Source organism: Montipora foliosa, chromosome 7, assembly GCF_036669935.1.
Source record: "Montipora foliosa isolate CH-2021 chromosome 7, ASM3666993v2, whole genome shotgun sequence".
NCBI classification, from domain to species: Eukaryota; Metazoa; Cnidaria; class Anthozoa; order Scleractinia; family Acroporidae; genus Montipora; species Montipora foliosa.
The window spans coordinates 19,050,446-19,065,445 of NC_090875.1; the positions used below are offsets into that span (position 1 = coordinate 19,050,446).

General features: G+C 41.8%; 1 protein-coding gene across 1 annotated transcript in view; it reads right to left on the minus strand.

The window, feature by feature from the left end:
- Positions 1-15,000, minus strand: part of LOC138011080 (E3 ubiquitin-protein ligase RNF123-like) — a 50,275-nt gene that overhangs the window by 22,362 nt on the left and 12,913 nt on the right. Inside the window, exons 12-26 of the mRNA XM_068858077.1 lie at positions 13,866-13,958; positions 13,478-13,551; positions 12,884-12,980; positions 12,678-12,753; positions 12,438-12,502; positions 11,685-11,759; positions 10,709-10,832; positions 9,755-9,815; positions 8,543-8,583; positions 7,876-8,030; positions 6,870-6,953; positions 3,919-4,026; positions 3,145-3,322; positions 781-855; positions 168-255 (exon numbers count right to left, since the gene is read on the minus strand). Coding sequence (XP_068714178.1) covers positions 168-255; positions 781-855; positions 3,145-3,322; positions 3,919-4,026; positions 6,870-6,953; positions 7,876-8,030; positions 8,543-8,583; positions 9,755-9,815; positions 10,709-10,832; positions 11,685-11,759; positions 12,438-12,502; positions 12,678-12,753; positions 12,884-12,980; positions 13,478-13,551; positions 13,866-13,958 — 1,394 coding nt within the window. The remainder of the gene's footprint in view (positions 1-167; positions 256-780; positions 856-3,144; positions 3,323-3,918; positions 4,027-6,869; positions 6,954-7,875; positions 8,031-8,542; positions 8,584-9,754; positions 9,816-10,708; positions 10,833-11,684; positions 11,760-12,437; positions 12,503-12,677; positions 12,754-12,883; positions 12,981-13,477; positions 13,552-13,865; positions 13,959-15,000) is intronic.

Consider the following 15,000-nt stretch of genomic DNA (forward strand, 5'->3'; position numbering starts at 1 on the left):
CGTGATACTAGTCACATTAGCATGCATAGAGGGGTGGAGGTGAGTACGGGCGTACGGTGACCGAAATAAAATTTTCTTATATCTTTACCTGGGTTGACTCGTACCAAATCGTTTACGACATCTGTTCGTTGAAGTTAGTTGACAGACGTGCATGTAAAAATACTTACAGTGTCTCCGGCATGTTCTCAACTGCTTCGAGACTGTCGGGATAACAGACAAACGCCGCTAAAGCTTGAATTATGACATCGCGTAAATCTGTTGACAGAAAAGTGTAAAAATCTCGTTCACACTTTGCTTCAGTGTGGGTTCACATTAGATGGCATCCATAAAAAAATTTCTAAGTTAAAAATGAGTATATTTCAGGTAATTTCATGCGAAAGGGAAAGCTGGTTTTGGTGGATGGCATTAATGAGGACCTTTCCTGTCAGTTATAGAGGACAAATCACTTCGCTTTGGTGACTGTAAGATCAGCCGAAAATCTACCGACCAACCGACGAAATCGACCGACCAATAATCGACCGATCCGACAACCAAGTGATCGACCAATCAACGAAGTCAAATCATACACAGTTTTCAAAGGCAAGCTCAAGGATCCAAGGATCGATAGGAGGATAGGAAACGAGTCGGCAAATGGAACTTATCAAAAGGATCCTCCAGATATACACCTCTATAACTAAGACGTAGAGTCAACAGTTTCTGCTAATTTCTTTACAATAATACTTAGCATCTTCTCGAGTAAAAAAGAAAACGAAGAAAGAAAAGCAAAAAATATAAGGTTACCTGGATTTATAATTCTTTGGTCGATAAAATGAGTGCAGAGAAACGCCGCCATTTTGTTCAGAGTACCACAGGCATCTGTCACGAAAAACAAAACAATGAATAATCTTTAAGATTTACGAAGAGTGAAGAGACCTCGCACTTAAACTGGACAATAGAGACCTTCAGATGCACGTTTACGGCTAACCGCAAACTGCGGTTGAGGTTTGCAGTTTGGCGTTAGAAGTTGTGATAGATCGAAGTAAACAAGTACAAAGCTGCGGTGGCCGCCATATTGAATTTCCTCGATGCTCAGGGTTGATGTTTCCGTCAACGAAAAAAATAAAACCAGTGCTCTTTTGATTCTTTAGTTCACATGAAATGAAAGATAAGAGGTTGCTTTCTATATCTGCCCCGTTCATACGTGGGATAACGTAACTTCCACGCCATAAAGAGCTGAGGTAAATGACTTACGTGAAAACCTACCTTCCGCCGTTGAAAACGTCAAACGTGACGGCAAGCGTGACGAACGTGACGGCAAGCGCGTGACGGTAAGCGCGTGACGGCAAGCGCGTGACTTCCAGCAGATTGAGGTCAGCCGGAAACGTGGATCTTAAGGTCTCTAATATGAGCAATTTTCTCTTACAGTCATCTGAAAAATTCAGGTGGCTCCAATTGGATTCAAACCCATGACCTCTGCGACATTGGTGCAATGCTCTACAAACTGAGCTATGAAGACATAAACCTGGTTTTCAAGTTCACTAGCGACGCACGCACAAGCACAAGCACAAAAAGTATACACACACTCAGTAGATTGCTGTTCATTAGAGCCTTTTGTTAGAACAACAGACACTAATTAACACCAAGTGCGTGCGGTTGCGTGTGTTGCTGGTGCTTATGCCTGCGTCCCTAGTGAAAACCAGGCTATAGAGCGTTTTCACATGACGTCACGGCGGCCATGTTGGTGTTCCAAAACAAAGGAATGGCGGCCATAATGATGTACCAAAATAATCCTCCGGGAATTGAACTCCATTTTTATGCAAATACTTTCTTTGTTTCAGTAATCCAATATGGCTGCTGGTCACGTGAGTGAAAACGCTCTATACAATTGGGAGCAGGTCAATTTGTTGGGCTCATGTGTTTTGTCATTGTGTAATCAGAAGTATTACGTCAGCAAAGACGCCACTTCCCGCCCTCTGAAGCCAAGGTTAGCGATAATTAAAATTTGCATCGATACTACAAAATGGAAGTTCTTTCAAACTAGGAAAGCCTATCTTAAAAATATTCCAAATTCTTAAGTGAATACCTTTGCACGTCTTAAATTCTTCAAGTGAGCTTTATAAGCGAGTGAAGGTTTTACAAATAACTTCTCCTTATTTTCGACCAAAAAAATCCCCACGCCATACCACTATAAAAGTCGTGGTGCCACAATCGGAAGCTTAAGGGGGATGGTACTTAACTACAGAAAGACACTGGTTTCTAAGGAAGATCTTTAGTCAAGAGCCCTACAAAACGGTTGCATGGATGGTTCTTTAAAGTAACTTTTTCAATGGAAATCTGACATCACTTCAATCAAAAGGCGCATGCGCAACTACTCCCAGTCCTCTGCCATGCATTTTCTGCTTTGGTCACGTGATTTACCAAATATGGTTGTGAGTCGAACCAGACAAAGAAATGTTAAATAGAACACACTTGGCAAAAAATGGTAACTTACGAGTTAAAGGGACTCGAGAAATGATTATTTGAAGGGGTCCATAGCAACAGTTTGGTAGTTAAGCGCCACCCCATTTAAGCACGCGACGTTTTGGAGCCACAGGTGCCAACCGGAAGTAAGCTGCTTTCCTATTTCGCTTGTCTTGACACGGCCATATTCAAATTGTTAAGAATCTTTCGACTATTAGAGACGATTATTTAAAATCCAGGAGAGACTACTGTCCTCGCATGCGATACGTTCACTTCCGGTTTCCGTCGTATACTGTAATAATTTGTGCAATAAAAAAAGGCCCTAATGGCAATCCGTACAAGAGTGAATTAGATTAGAGTGATGTCATGGTATGGGTGGACTCGCCAGCACAGTCACAAATGAGCCTATTTTTAGAAAACCCGTTCCCGCGAAAATCATTTGCAATGTCCCTGCAAAAACTTGGCAGAGGCCGTCAAACGTGAGATGGCTTCTTCTGATTGGTTAAAATTGGCGGCCCTTTGTTTGTTTCGCGCGAAAAGTGTATCTAAAAATAAATCCATTGGCGACTGTGCTGTGGCAAGACCGCAAAGTGATAGATCAACACTCATATCTAATTTACTCTTGGTCTGTCATGAGATGTTAGCTATCTTTCTATAATGACATCACTACGATATCATCTAGCAATGAAGCAAAAGAAGCGATACCTGGAATATCGCCGAAGTTGCTCGTAGGGTGAAAGTAATGCCTGAGACCGTGGAACGCATTGATGGCGGCATCCATGTAAAACTCAGGCGTGAATTCAAACAGAGATCCCTTTGTGGCACCACGCTGAGCAGATGATATTATGCACTGAAGCATCCAGTGTACGTCATTCTGTTTTTCCTATAGAGCGTACAAAAATGACATACGCCGACTAAGTTTGTCGTGTCATAGCCACTCTATGCCGTGTAATAAATGAAACGTTTTGCTCAAAGGGGGTTGAAAAAGCAGAGAGAGGCTTTTGCTGCCAGTGTCGCGGAAGCCAAGTTAAAACAAGCGTTGACAAGTTAAAGTGGAGTGGCTGTGATCCAGCTCCCGGCCAGAGCTAAGCGTATTCCCACCGTAAACAAAAACATTAAAATTAAAACGCATTTTAGAAACCCCTGAGGAGATAACTAAGCGAGGTTTCTACGACCACTTGGGGGTTGAAAATAAAGGAAGGTAGTCATATTAAAGAATGAAAACCAATCGCGGCTTTACGCCACTTGAGATATGGTTTTCAATCGAAACAAAAGGGAGCGTTAGCGTAAGAATAGAATTCAATTCGTGGAGAATTCGTTCGGGACACAATCATGGCCTCCATTTCTTTGTTTAGTGGCACAAATATGGCCACCGTGAAGTGATGTGAAAACTTGTTTTTGTCTGTTGTGAATCGTCTGGCATCGTGAAGCTCGTGAAACTGTACGAAAACCGCGCTTGAAACGAGCGAACACACAAACCTCGGTAAAGATAAGAATAGAGACCCAAGCCATGTGTCTGGCACAATTTGTGCTTTCCTGTAAGAACACCCTTTTTGACCTTTCTAGTTCTGTTAGTACGTCCGTTCTCTGAAAGGAACAAAAGACAGGAGAGTAAATATAACTAACACAATAACAATATTAATTTATAATGATAATACTTTAATATTTATATTGCGCAAAATACATGTAATATACAGCTATTTCGAGAAAGTTTGTCAAGAATAAAGTGCACGCGACAATCCCGAAAGGTAATATGGGATATGATCAATACACTGTTGCTAACGACTGTAGCTGTCGAACCTACTTTTGTTACTTTCCTTCAGCACTCGCAAACATATATCAGTGGCCTCCCGTACGTACTGAAAAACAGTGCACTTAAAATCATCCACAATACCTTTCAGGATTGTCGCGAGCACTTTTTCCGACGTTTCTCAAAATAGCTATATGATCAAATGCGCAAGACATGAAATTAAATTATCGACATTAATGAGTTATCCAGAATAACTAAAAATATTATAAAAAACAATAGATCCGTAAAAATATAATATATACATAATATATAGTCCTAATAAAAAGCTAATCTAAGAAAATGGGTCTTAAGTAAATCTTTAAACCTAGTAAAATTGGGCTCATTTCGTATTTGCGATGGTAACCTCATGTGTTTACATCATTAGCCATAAGCCTGGTTTACACTGCGACATAATAAGCAGTGTAAACCGGGATTAATGAGGGTCGTAAGTTGGAAAACTGTAATAGGTTATTGTGTTTCCCTCCTTAAATAAAGTTATTGTATTGTAATGTGTTGAAGTGACATAGTCATAAGCATAAGAAAAGGAATCGTTTCCATTTTTTTATGCTTATGCCACGTTAATAACTGTGCAAACCGGGTGCGACATCAGCATAAGCATAAGAATATTCAGCGGATATTCACGTTAATAGTACGTCTCATTGTTTACTCTCGGATTTTTAGAGTAGCTGGTAGCTAATATCTCCGCCTAAATATAAGATGGCGTCTGAGGGAAAGTCGTATTTTTTTTTTGGAGAAACTTGCTGAGGCGGTTCGCAATTGTCCCTGTCTTCACGACAACTACCACTTGAAATAAAATTCTTGGTCCTCTAGTTGCAGTTCCTGTACCAAATTATGAAAGTCTCCTTGTCCAAATATCCCTTACCCAACAGGAATTCGTTCTGGTTTCTCCTTCTCTCTCTTGTCGCCGTCGTCTTCTCCTAAGTAAGGAGTTTACGAAACGAGGAGGACGACGGCTACGAGGAATTCATTTAAAAATACACAAGGTCGCGTTATTCATATCACTACGAAGCTCTTTCATGTCGTTTCGCATTAAAAATGTGTAGTAACTGTCGAGGAATTAAACTGGTGTGAGTGGGTTGGAAGCGTAGAAAGAGAACTGAAAATTCATCGTCATGTGCTAACGTCTTCCACAGAACCTTGAATTTGGTCATTTCACGTCGTCATTTAGGAGATGACGGCAAAGAAATGTACCAAAATGTAAAACGCACGTGTAGAGCGCGCAGAGCCATTGTTTTTGCTCACTAAACCTATTCGCCCTTGTCACACGGCGGCAATATTGTCCCGGGAGACCAAAAAAGCTTTGTTTTACCACGCCAAGCCTCACCGCCATGATTTCCACTGCGAGGTTAGGCGTGGTGAAACAAAGCTTTTTTGGTCTCTCGGGACAATATGGCCGCCGTGTGACAAGGGCGAATTGTTTTGTAGCGTCGTCGTTGCCGTCGGCGTCTTCGTTTCGTAAGCTCCCTAGTAGCAGCAATAGAAGGAGGACAATTTCTTCTTCGTCCCCCATTTTGGAAACGTAGCTCGTCCCATTCTCCAGTAAGTTTTTTTCTGGAGCTAACTGCTCTTGCGTATGTCTCTTTTCTTATGCTTATGCTTATGCACTCTCGTCACCAGAGCCTCGGGTCCACCCAAGGCTCTGGGAAACTCTATTTAGGAGAGCATGCGCCGTAGGGATCTTATAGCCAAAAATTGGCTATTTGAACCTTACTGCGCCTGCTCACTCCTCGTGCTAACATGAATGCACCAATTAGAGACGCTCTTGGTTGTTCTTCACGAAAACCAATGAGAAGACACTTTGGGCGCGTTCGATTGACCCTATTCCGGAATAAGAATACGTGGAGTGATGATTAAAACGGTATGTTTGGCGCATTTTGAAGGTGCAAGGACGATAAAAATATGTTTGAAATAGCATTTTAGAAAATGTTTGAAAATTTCAATGTGAATCTCAGCAAAAACGAAGGATTTCCAACTTGTATTCCACGTATTCCTATTGCGGAATACAGTCAATCGAACGCACCCTTTGTTTCAGGGTTCCCCAGAGCTCTTCTCTCTGGGTGGATTGATGCTTATGCTGCAGTGTAAACAAGGCTTTAGTCTTAGGGAAGGATCCCGCACCCAGCAAATAATCTGACCGGCTCTGGTTGTAATTTGTTTTTGTGGTCTCATTGGCTCAGATGCCCTTTCAATCCAACCCGGTCGACCACATGCTGGCAAAGATAGAGCTCAACATCAAGAATTCCTATCGTCCTACTCTTTGCTAACATTGTGTGGGTTGTTAAACGTTCCACGGTGAAACACGAGGGAGCTTAAGCAACGACAACGGCGACGGCAACAAAAACGTCACAAATTAGCATATCTGGTGAGCAAAAAACAGTCGTTTCGCACGCTTTGCACGTGCGTTTTTCACTTTTGTCCATTTCTTTACCGTCGTCGGCAAAACTACAACGTGAAATAGCCAGATTTGAGGTTTAATGAAGAACGTCAGTACTTGAGGATAAATTTTCATTTTCTCGCCTTAATTAAGCGCCGTTCCGACCAGTTTCATTTTTGAGGAACTACCCACAATGCGATTAAAATAACGCAATTTTAAATTATGAGATGACGTTCTCGTTACTACCTCGGGATCACAGCGTTTGATCTTTGACGTGGTTTCTTCCAGTGCTTTGACATTTTGTTTCATGTTATCTCGCACCGCTCTCACCTGCAAAAATACATGAAAGTAAATGAGAATATGAGTTATTACGCGCTTTCAACCAGAGCTTTCAATCACTTGGAATGACAGAAGTGACACGTGGAAGAAGTATCCCATCTGATTAAAACATTAGATCGTGTTGTATTGGGATAAACCGTTTCAGCTTGGCCAACGCCCAGAATGGTTTGACACATACGGGACCTTATTTACGCTCAAAGCGCTAAATTTGAAATGTCACCCCCAGATAAAAGCCTCCAAATGCAAAGAAAATGGGGGAGGGGGGGGGGGGGGGTTAAACGTGGTATGCATTTTATTCCAATGCGTAAAAATAAACCATTCTAGCGGCAAGGTTTACCCCGGCATTTTCAATAGAGATGTTAAACGATCATTTAAGAGCTTTTAGACCTCTTTCGGCCTCGGAAAAGTACTATAAAATCAGCTTCTAAAGTTCGGGTTTTTCGCTCTTTTTAGTATGGAAGAAGTGCTAATTAAAAAATTTCCTTCTTGATTAGGTGCTTATTCGTTCAGGTTTGCTCAGGAAAAGAAAGCCTTAAATCTGTAGTAAACATGGGCGAAATTTCGAATTCATAGGGTTGAGTTTTTTGTGTTCTATTGCGAAAAACCGTTTTCAGTTGGTTTGGTTGATCATCTTTTTCAACCGGCATCAAACTAAGTTGAAACTATTGAAAAAGCATGGGAAGCGACCGCAGTCGTTTACGCGCCCGCAGGCTCCAGCCATGTTGTTACCTCAACTTGTCAACGAGGAGAAGTCTGGTTATGACTATTCCCAGGAGCTAGCGCGTTTCAACCGAAAACGGTTGGAAAAGTGTTTTCATTGGGAAACCTTAACCGCTTCAACCTAATCTGGTTGCGGTTAAAACGGTTGACCCCAATAGGACACGATCTTATCCTCTCAATAATATTTTCCTGCCTTCGATAACTGTTTGTGAACAGCAATATGATACAAAAGAATGACATCATCCAGCATTTCAACCAATGAGGGATCGAGGTTACGATCTTCATTGACCATGGATGGGTCACTCGTTTCCCCAGACTCCTCTCGGTTAGCTGACTCTTCTATGGCTTCTAAGCAGAGAAAAGAACAAGTTTGAGCACCTCAACATATGTTTACATGAACCGTTAATACAACGATCAGTGAGAATGTTCAGTTTTAGCCGTGTCTAGAGTAGAAAAATAATTCCACAATTTCTTTCCTTTTCCTGGTTTCGTCCAGGAAATATGTTAAGACTTCTGAAGTTCTGCCGTTTGAGGACAAAATCACAAAGGCAGCACTTTCTCACCTTTTTTTAAGACCCCGAGAGTTCATTCGGCCGGGATGCAAACTCGCGACCTCTCAAATAGAAATCTTATGCCCAACCGATTGAGACAACCCGTTAGCTAGCTGAGCTACGAAGCTACTCAGTTGGGAGAAGGTCATTTTGTTGAGTTCATGAGTCCCCGTGAAAGAACTCGATGAAATAAATGTTTCCATTTGAAATGCGGGCTATCGACGAAAGAAAGATGTAAACATGTAATGAACAAGACGATGAAAAAAATTACTTGACCGACTTTGTCAGAAGGAAATAAATTCAACTCACCACTGTACGCTTTCTTGAGATGCGACAACACGCCACCCAGTCTGCAATGAAGCGTACAACAGCTTCAGCTAAGGCATATTCCCCCAACGAAAAAAATGGTCAAAACCAGGCTTGGTGCATTCGGTTGATGTGTGATGAACTCTGTCTTCATGTAAACATTACTTTGTTTTCATTCTTTTTTAGTCTAATTTTAATTACAGTGATATTGGTCAGGTATTGGCCGTACTTATCTCCGTTTCTCGCAGTCCTGAGGTCTGACTTGCAAAGGGCGTAGCAAGAAGAGATTGGGAGCTATCCCGCCCGTCCCTGACCTCGACCTTCAAAAGTTCCAGAACCCGAGCTGGGGTTGCCTGGGGAAGGGAGGGGGGGGAGGGATGTTGAAGTTTCGACTTGATCGGGTGCGGCGCATTATAGAGTGAAATGCGGACACCACGATGGAGTAATTTTGTTGAGTATATAACAAATAAAAAGTCGTATGAACTTGGAAAAGAAAGGAACTTTATCATTAAGTGTCTCGTCGTTCTAGCGCTGGAACACTAATTGGGGACACTGTAAACTGAAATTAACGATTAACGAATTAAGTAAAATGTTGGTTTTTGAAGAGAGGGGAAACCCGAGTACCCGGAGAGAAACCTCTCGGTGCAGAGTAGAGAAGCAGCAAACTCAACCGCCCACATATGACGCCGAGTCTGGGAATCGAACCCGGGCCTTATTGGTGGGAGGCGAGTGCTCTCACCACTGAAACATCCCTGCATTTCGTGATTTATGGCCACTCGTGATGTTTTGAAAGTTCTGAAATTGCACTCGCCGTATAACTTTTGAGAACTATCAAAAGACCACACGTACCCATAAATCACACAATGCGCTCGCGTTCATACGATTTCCAAACCAATATCCTTCTTTTAGAGCAAGTTTGAATCGAGTGTCGCAAAACCAAAACCAAAGTAATTACTTTGGCCAATCAAAAAGGACGGAGACAATCCAGTAAACCAATCAAAACTCGAAGTAATAACAAGCAGCCGACACAAAGCGCGGGAAAATGTGCACGCGCGAGCCACGATTGGTTTTGGTTTCACTTCTGATTGGTTGAAATAAAGGCGAGAGAACTTTGAACCAATCACTGAGTGAAGTAATACAAAACCAAAGCAATTCGCGCTGATTACTTTCAAAACTCAATTGAAAACCGCTCTATCCTTCCTTTAATTTCCTTACCTGGAAAGGTCCCAGTAGTGAATACTGTCATCAAAGAAGACGTGAGTGGGAATATAAGCATCTGATGGTCAAACACAGAAAAGGCAACCATTAGTTCGCATTTCTACGATTGAATTATAACAATGGAGGCGCATAGTACCATTTGCAATTGTAGGATGTTTCATGGAGATTACATGAGCATGCGGTTCGTCGACTTTGAGAAGTCTTTCATGACTAGGATAGTGTGGAACGGAGAGCGTGACAGCGATGTCGAACATAAGGGAAGCCGTTGTGTTTCACTCGGGCTGATCTATAGTTGAAGCTGGTACTCAAATTCTCCAAGATATTCCGGTAAGGAGACAAGTGAGAGCTTAATCTCATCGTAAACCTTTCGGGAAAAATTATTATCTTCCGAATTAGGCTATTTTTCTCAGTTTCGACGAAACTTCCGAAAATTTATTTCATCATTTGTTCGTATTACTTAAATGGAGTTCCATCGAAAGAATCACAAGAACCGTTCCATTTGTTTTCCCGCTAGGAAAAAAGACAAATGGCACAGCTCAGTCATTCCTCTATGGTTTACTTCAAAGCGAAACGTTTAGTACAATTTGTCGAAACCAAACTTCACCGGAAAAAAGTCCTTTACTTTGGTCTGTATTTTCGTTTGATTTTACAATCGAAGCGCACCGCAAAAATGGATTGAACTTTATCTTCGAAAATAAAATATTGCACCGCAAAGCGAGTCGCTCGTGAGAGATTTTCAAAAAGGGAAAATCTATAATCTAGAGAGAGTCTTTGGGGCTATTGAAGTCATATCCTGCTTTTTCACGAGCGCTCTTAGAAACTGAAAACTCAAGGGGACTAAAGGAGTCAACTTTTATAGCCACAGTGCACTCAGCTAAGACTTATCTGTTCGTCTACACACCATCAACGGAGAGTCGAGTCTCTTATCATCGCAAAAGGCGCTACGCATACCTTTGCTTTTGATTGGTGAATCTTTTTCATGAGCCCACTGTTCCCAATGCCAGCGGAGGGCCTGGACCAATCTGTGATAGAAACACGTGATCACTGGCCCTGCGCATGCGCTTGATGGCTGCAACTGTATCGAATAAGAACATTAGTTCAACACACATTAGAACAAAGTTACGGGATTCTTCGTTATGCAATATAGTTTATTGGCTAGATTAAGTTACTGACGCTAATTAACAATTATTCGCCGAAGGTGAAGTGATTATCGGTGAATATTCACCGAGACGAAGTCGAGGTGAATATTCACCGATAATCACTGAGCCTGAGGCGAATAATTGTTTTAGTATAAATACATAGGTGATTATTTCAAAAAAGATAAAAAAAAACATTTCAACGCCAAATCATCTTCACTTACAGTGGCAAAACGACTACTGGCAGCCATTTTGTCCGTCGAGGTGATTATCGGCTGATAATCCGAGATAGCGAGCCAATGAGAGCGCGCGATTTTGTATAATCACCTGTGTATTTATACTAACAGTTTTTAAGCTATTACACTCGGACACAAGCTTGAACAAGAAACTTGACTATAAAGGAAATGAGTAGGACGATAGTAATTGCTTTCACCGAAATTTCAACATCAGCAAGTCCATGATTGTGCGATTCTGATCAAAAATTCAATTTGTTTAAATCGATAAACAAAATTATCTGTTACTCTTTATTTTCTACGTTTAACTGCCAAAATATCCAAGTTAAAGTCCAAATTAACTGATAGAAAACAAGGGTATCCTTCAACCGAGTGATGTTGAAGTTGAGGAGAAGAGCAAGGGGACACTTCGTGACGCTTATTGAAATCAACATGCGTCAAGTCCAAAACATCAGCCATATTAGAGGAGCCTGGGAAGCAGCTTTCTGAATCCTTGTCGAACAAACACCCCGGCGCTAAATGAAGTAAATGTGGCGTGCTTGCGCTCCTATTACATACCGTTATGGTCATCATATTTTCCTGGAGAAATTTTCGAAACTTTTCAAGAAACAAGACTCTGGTTGGCTTGGAATTCTGTGAAGAAAAACAAATTTAATGTTAATAAGAAATAACAAATTACCAAATTAAGTCCATCGCCGTCAACGGGCAGTTCTCGAGTTCGCGGGATAAATGTGCGCATGGGATCCCCGCAAGCGATAATACTCGTCCCCATTCTTCTCGTGAGTCCACCGCCAAAAATACAGCTTTCGCGGAAACTGTCGGGCGTGTTTCATTGCTACCAGCCACAATCTTGCACATTTCAAATAAAAAATGAAGACCACCTCTCCTTCCAATTTCAATGATGAAAAACTGGCGGGCTTCAACTTGCACACGGAATCATCATTGATTCAGTTTGGGGGGAGGGGGGTACGCATTTTTCATTTTATTTGGTCCAAGATTGTAGGTTGGCTGGACCAAACGAAGCCACGTGCAGCCAGCGAACGGTCATTTTCGGGTGTCGTTCGTCTCCAATTAAAGTTCAACTGTCGTTTTTACTTTATCGAAAAGTAACTTTTCGGCTGAGAGAAACGACATCCGGAAAAACTTCTTCGTCTTCTAGTATTTGCATGGGAATGAAGTATTTAATTTCCAACGGGGCGGCGTCACACACATACGCGGGCTTTTCTGTCACGCATTCACCCGTGAGCGTAACACCGGCTGCGTGACTGGTTCGTTTTGGTTGTCCGTCTAAGTCTGTGACGAGCAAATTACCTGTGTTGGTCGATCGTCGCCGTTCAGCAAAATCTTGCAAATTTCAACTTGAATGTTTTCAAGAACTGAAAAAGATAATACATAAAATATGCAGTCACTGTGATAGACAGTAGCTTAACCTTGTACAAGTGGCTACGTGGCAACTGAGCTACGGATATTCTTTTTACGCCATGTTGTCGTCACTTACAACTCCGCTTTGAAAAGCAAACTGAACGAGTGGCCATCAAGTGTGTGTTGTACCTTGTACTTTGTTTTTAAGTTTATAACAGGCTGCCATGTACTCTGTCTTGGAGGCTTCACTTGGCTTGGACGTTTCCTGGAAAAAAAATGATGAAAAATAAAAATAATGTCGAGCACAAGACAGATCTTTTAAGATTCTGCTAGGTGAGACCCCCTCCCACAGAAACACAAAAAAAAAATCAACAAAATGGAGAAAAACTACTCACATCGTCGCTTTCCCACCACACAAGAGGGAAGGATGTCTGCAAGATATTGTCATCTGGAGGTTTGATGTGCATGAAATAGCTGAATTTTTGCGGGAAAGTTCGCATAGTCAAGGAATGACAACACACAAAGGTGACCACAAAATCCGCAACAGAGGAAGATAACCAAATGAGCCGATCAGAACGCGCGGAAAAACACGAGTTAGCCAAAAATTGGTTTGTGCTTACTTCTAATTGGCTGAGAATACAGCGCGAGATTTTTAAGCCACTCACAAAGCGTCGTCATGCAAACCCAACCAACCGCGAAATCACTCTCGAAACTCACAAAAATCGTGACCACAAAATCGGTAACAGAGGAAGATAACCAAATGAGCCAATCAGAACGCGCGGGAAAACGCGAGCGAGCCAATCAAAATTGGTTTGGTGTTTACTTCTAATTGGCTGAGAATACAGCGCGAGATTTTTAAGCCACTCACAAAGCGTCGTCATGCAAACCCAACCAACCGCGAAATGAGTCTCGAAACTCAAGGGAAAACAATTACTGAGGAAATCATCTCATTCTAGCTAAAAACAAGTAAAGCAAATTAAAAAGGATATGTTTTACAAGTGATCCACATTCTCCGTGTTCTTTCGTGTTTCAAAATAGAGAGAGCCAGCGAAAGGCAATGAACCTGAAAAAGAATCAACACTGAACTGCTGGAAATATGTCTAGCATTAGCTTGATTGCTTCAGTCGTTGATATTAGACTAATAGACTTCTATGTTTTTATGAACTCGATTATGAATGTTGAAGTAAGTCCTTCTCTATCATTTTTCCCCGTTTCACAACAAACGTCATATTGCATGTATGACCCTCCTAACTCTTCCCATACGCTTTCAGACGAGTAACGATACGCAAGGTAACGCAACTTCCAGTTTCCAAAAATTGCCGTTGTCACAACGAAATTGCGTTACACGCCCGGTGTAAGAGCACCCGTTCTTCATACCTGTGACCTAAAGTCCATTGTAACAGGCTGAAACCAGTAACACTTGATAAGCGCATTTAATAAATGACAGAGACATGGCTCCAGCTCAAAATCCTGCAAATTAAAAAAATAATAATTATATGGCATGGCTAGTGCTCTGCCCGATATAACGCACGCTGTGATTGGCTAAGAGCAGCTAAGCGCAAGGGCATTATTGGTGGTTTGCATCTAACGTCACGGCAGCCATGTTGGTGTAGAGAAGAATGCAGTAAAATGCCTTTTGGGAATTTAACTTTATTATTATGCAAAACTTGTGGGGCCATTTTCTATTGTTTTGTATACCAACATGGCCGTCTCATCACGTGGTTGCAAACCAAGAATTTTTCCGTTATGCCCACGGGCCGATTTTGGATTATGCAATTTTTTTTGTTCCTCTTTAGAACCGTTCTCTTAGCGATATAATAAACAGCTTAATAATCTCCACCGTTCGGTCGTTACAGGAAAATCTCAAACCTCGGCCTAGCTGTAATAGGCCACTGCAGGAGCCCATCTGGAGCGTGCAACTTCCATACAGCTTCTGTGAAACGGCGTTTTCACAAGTAGGTTTATTTTTAGACTAGCCCTTCCGGCGAATTAGGTCAAAAAACAAAGGCAGTTCCGGTTCGGTGACCCTATGACGTCAGCTTAATTTCTTGTAATTGGTCATCGGGCTCTTGTGGGAGTCTCATTCGCGGGAAATTCAATCTAAAAATAAATCGGTCTGTGAAAACGCCGTTACACGAACACAGTAGAGTTGTAGGCTCCGGGTCATAGGTTCCTGGCCACTTCGGAAAATACCATAACAGTCTTTGTTTGCCCCCCCAAATTTTGCATAAACATTGTTTTTGTTTTCTCTTGGGACCATCGTAAGTCCCAAGAGAAACTGGAAACAATGCTTATGCAAAACTTGGTATTTTCTGAAGTGGCCTATGACCTCGCTATCGCTCGGTCAATACGGCAAGGCCTCAGTTCGAGATTTTGCTGTAACGACTTCACTCTCGGTTATTAAGTAGTTAATAATGATACTATTTTTAGGCAAGGCGAAAGAAAAATCGCACCCGATCCACTAGGGCTCACAAGGACGGGGCTTTTTCCAGTTTCGGTACTGTGACTCCCT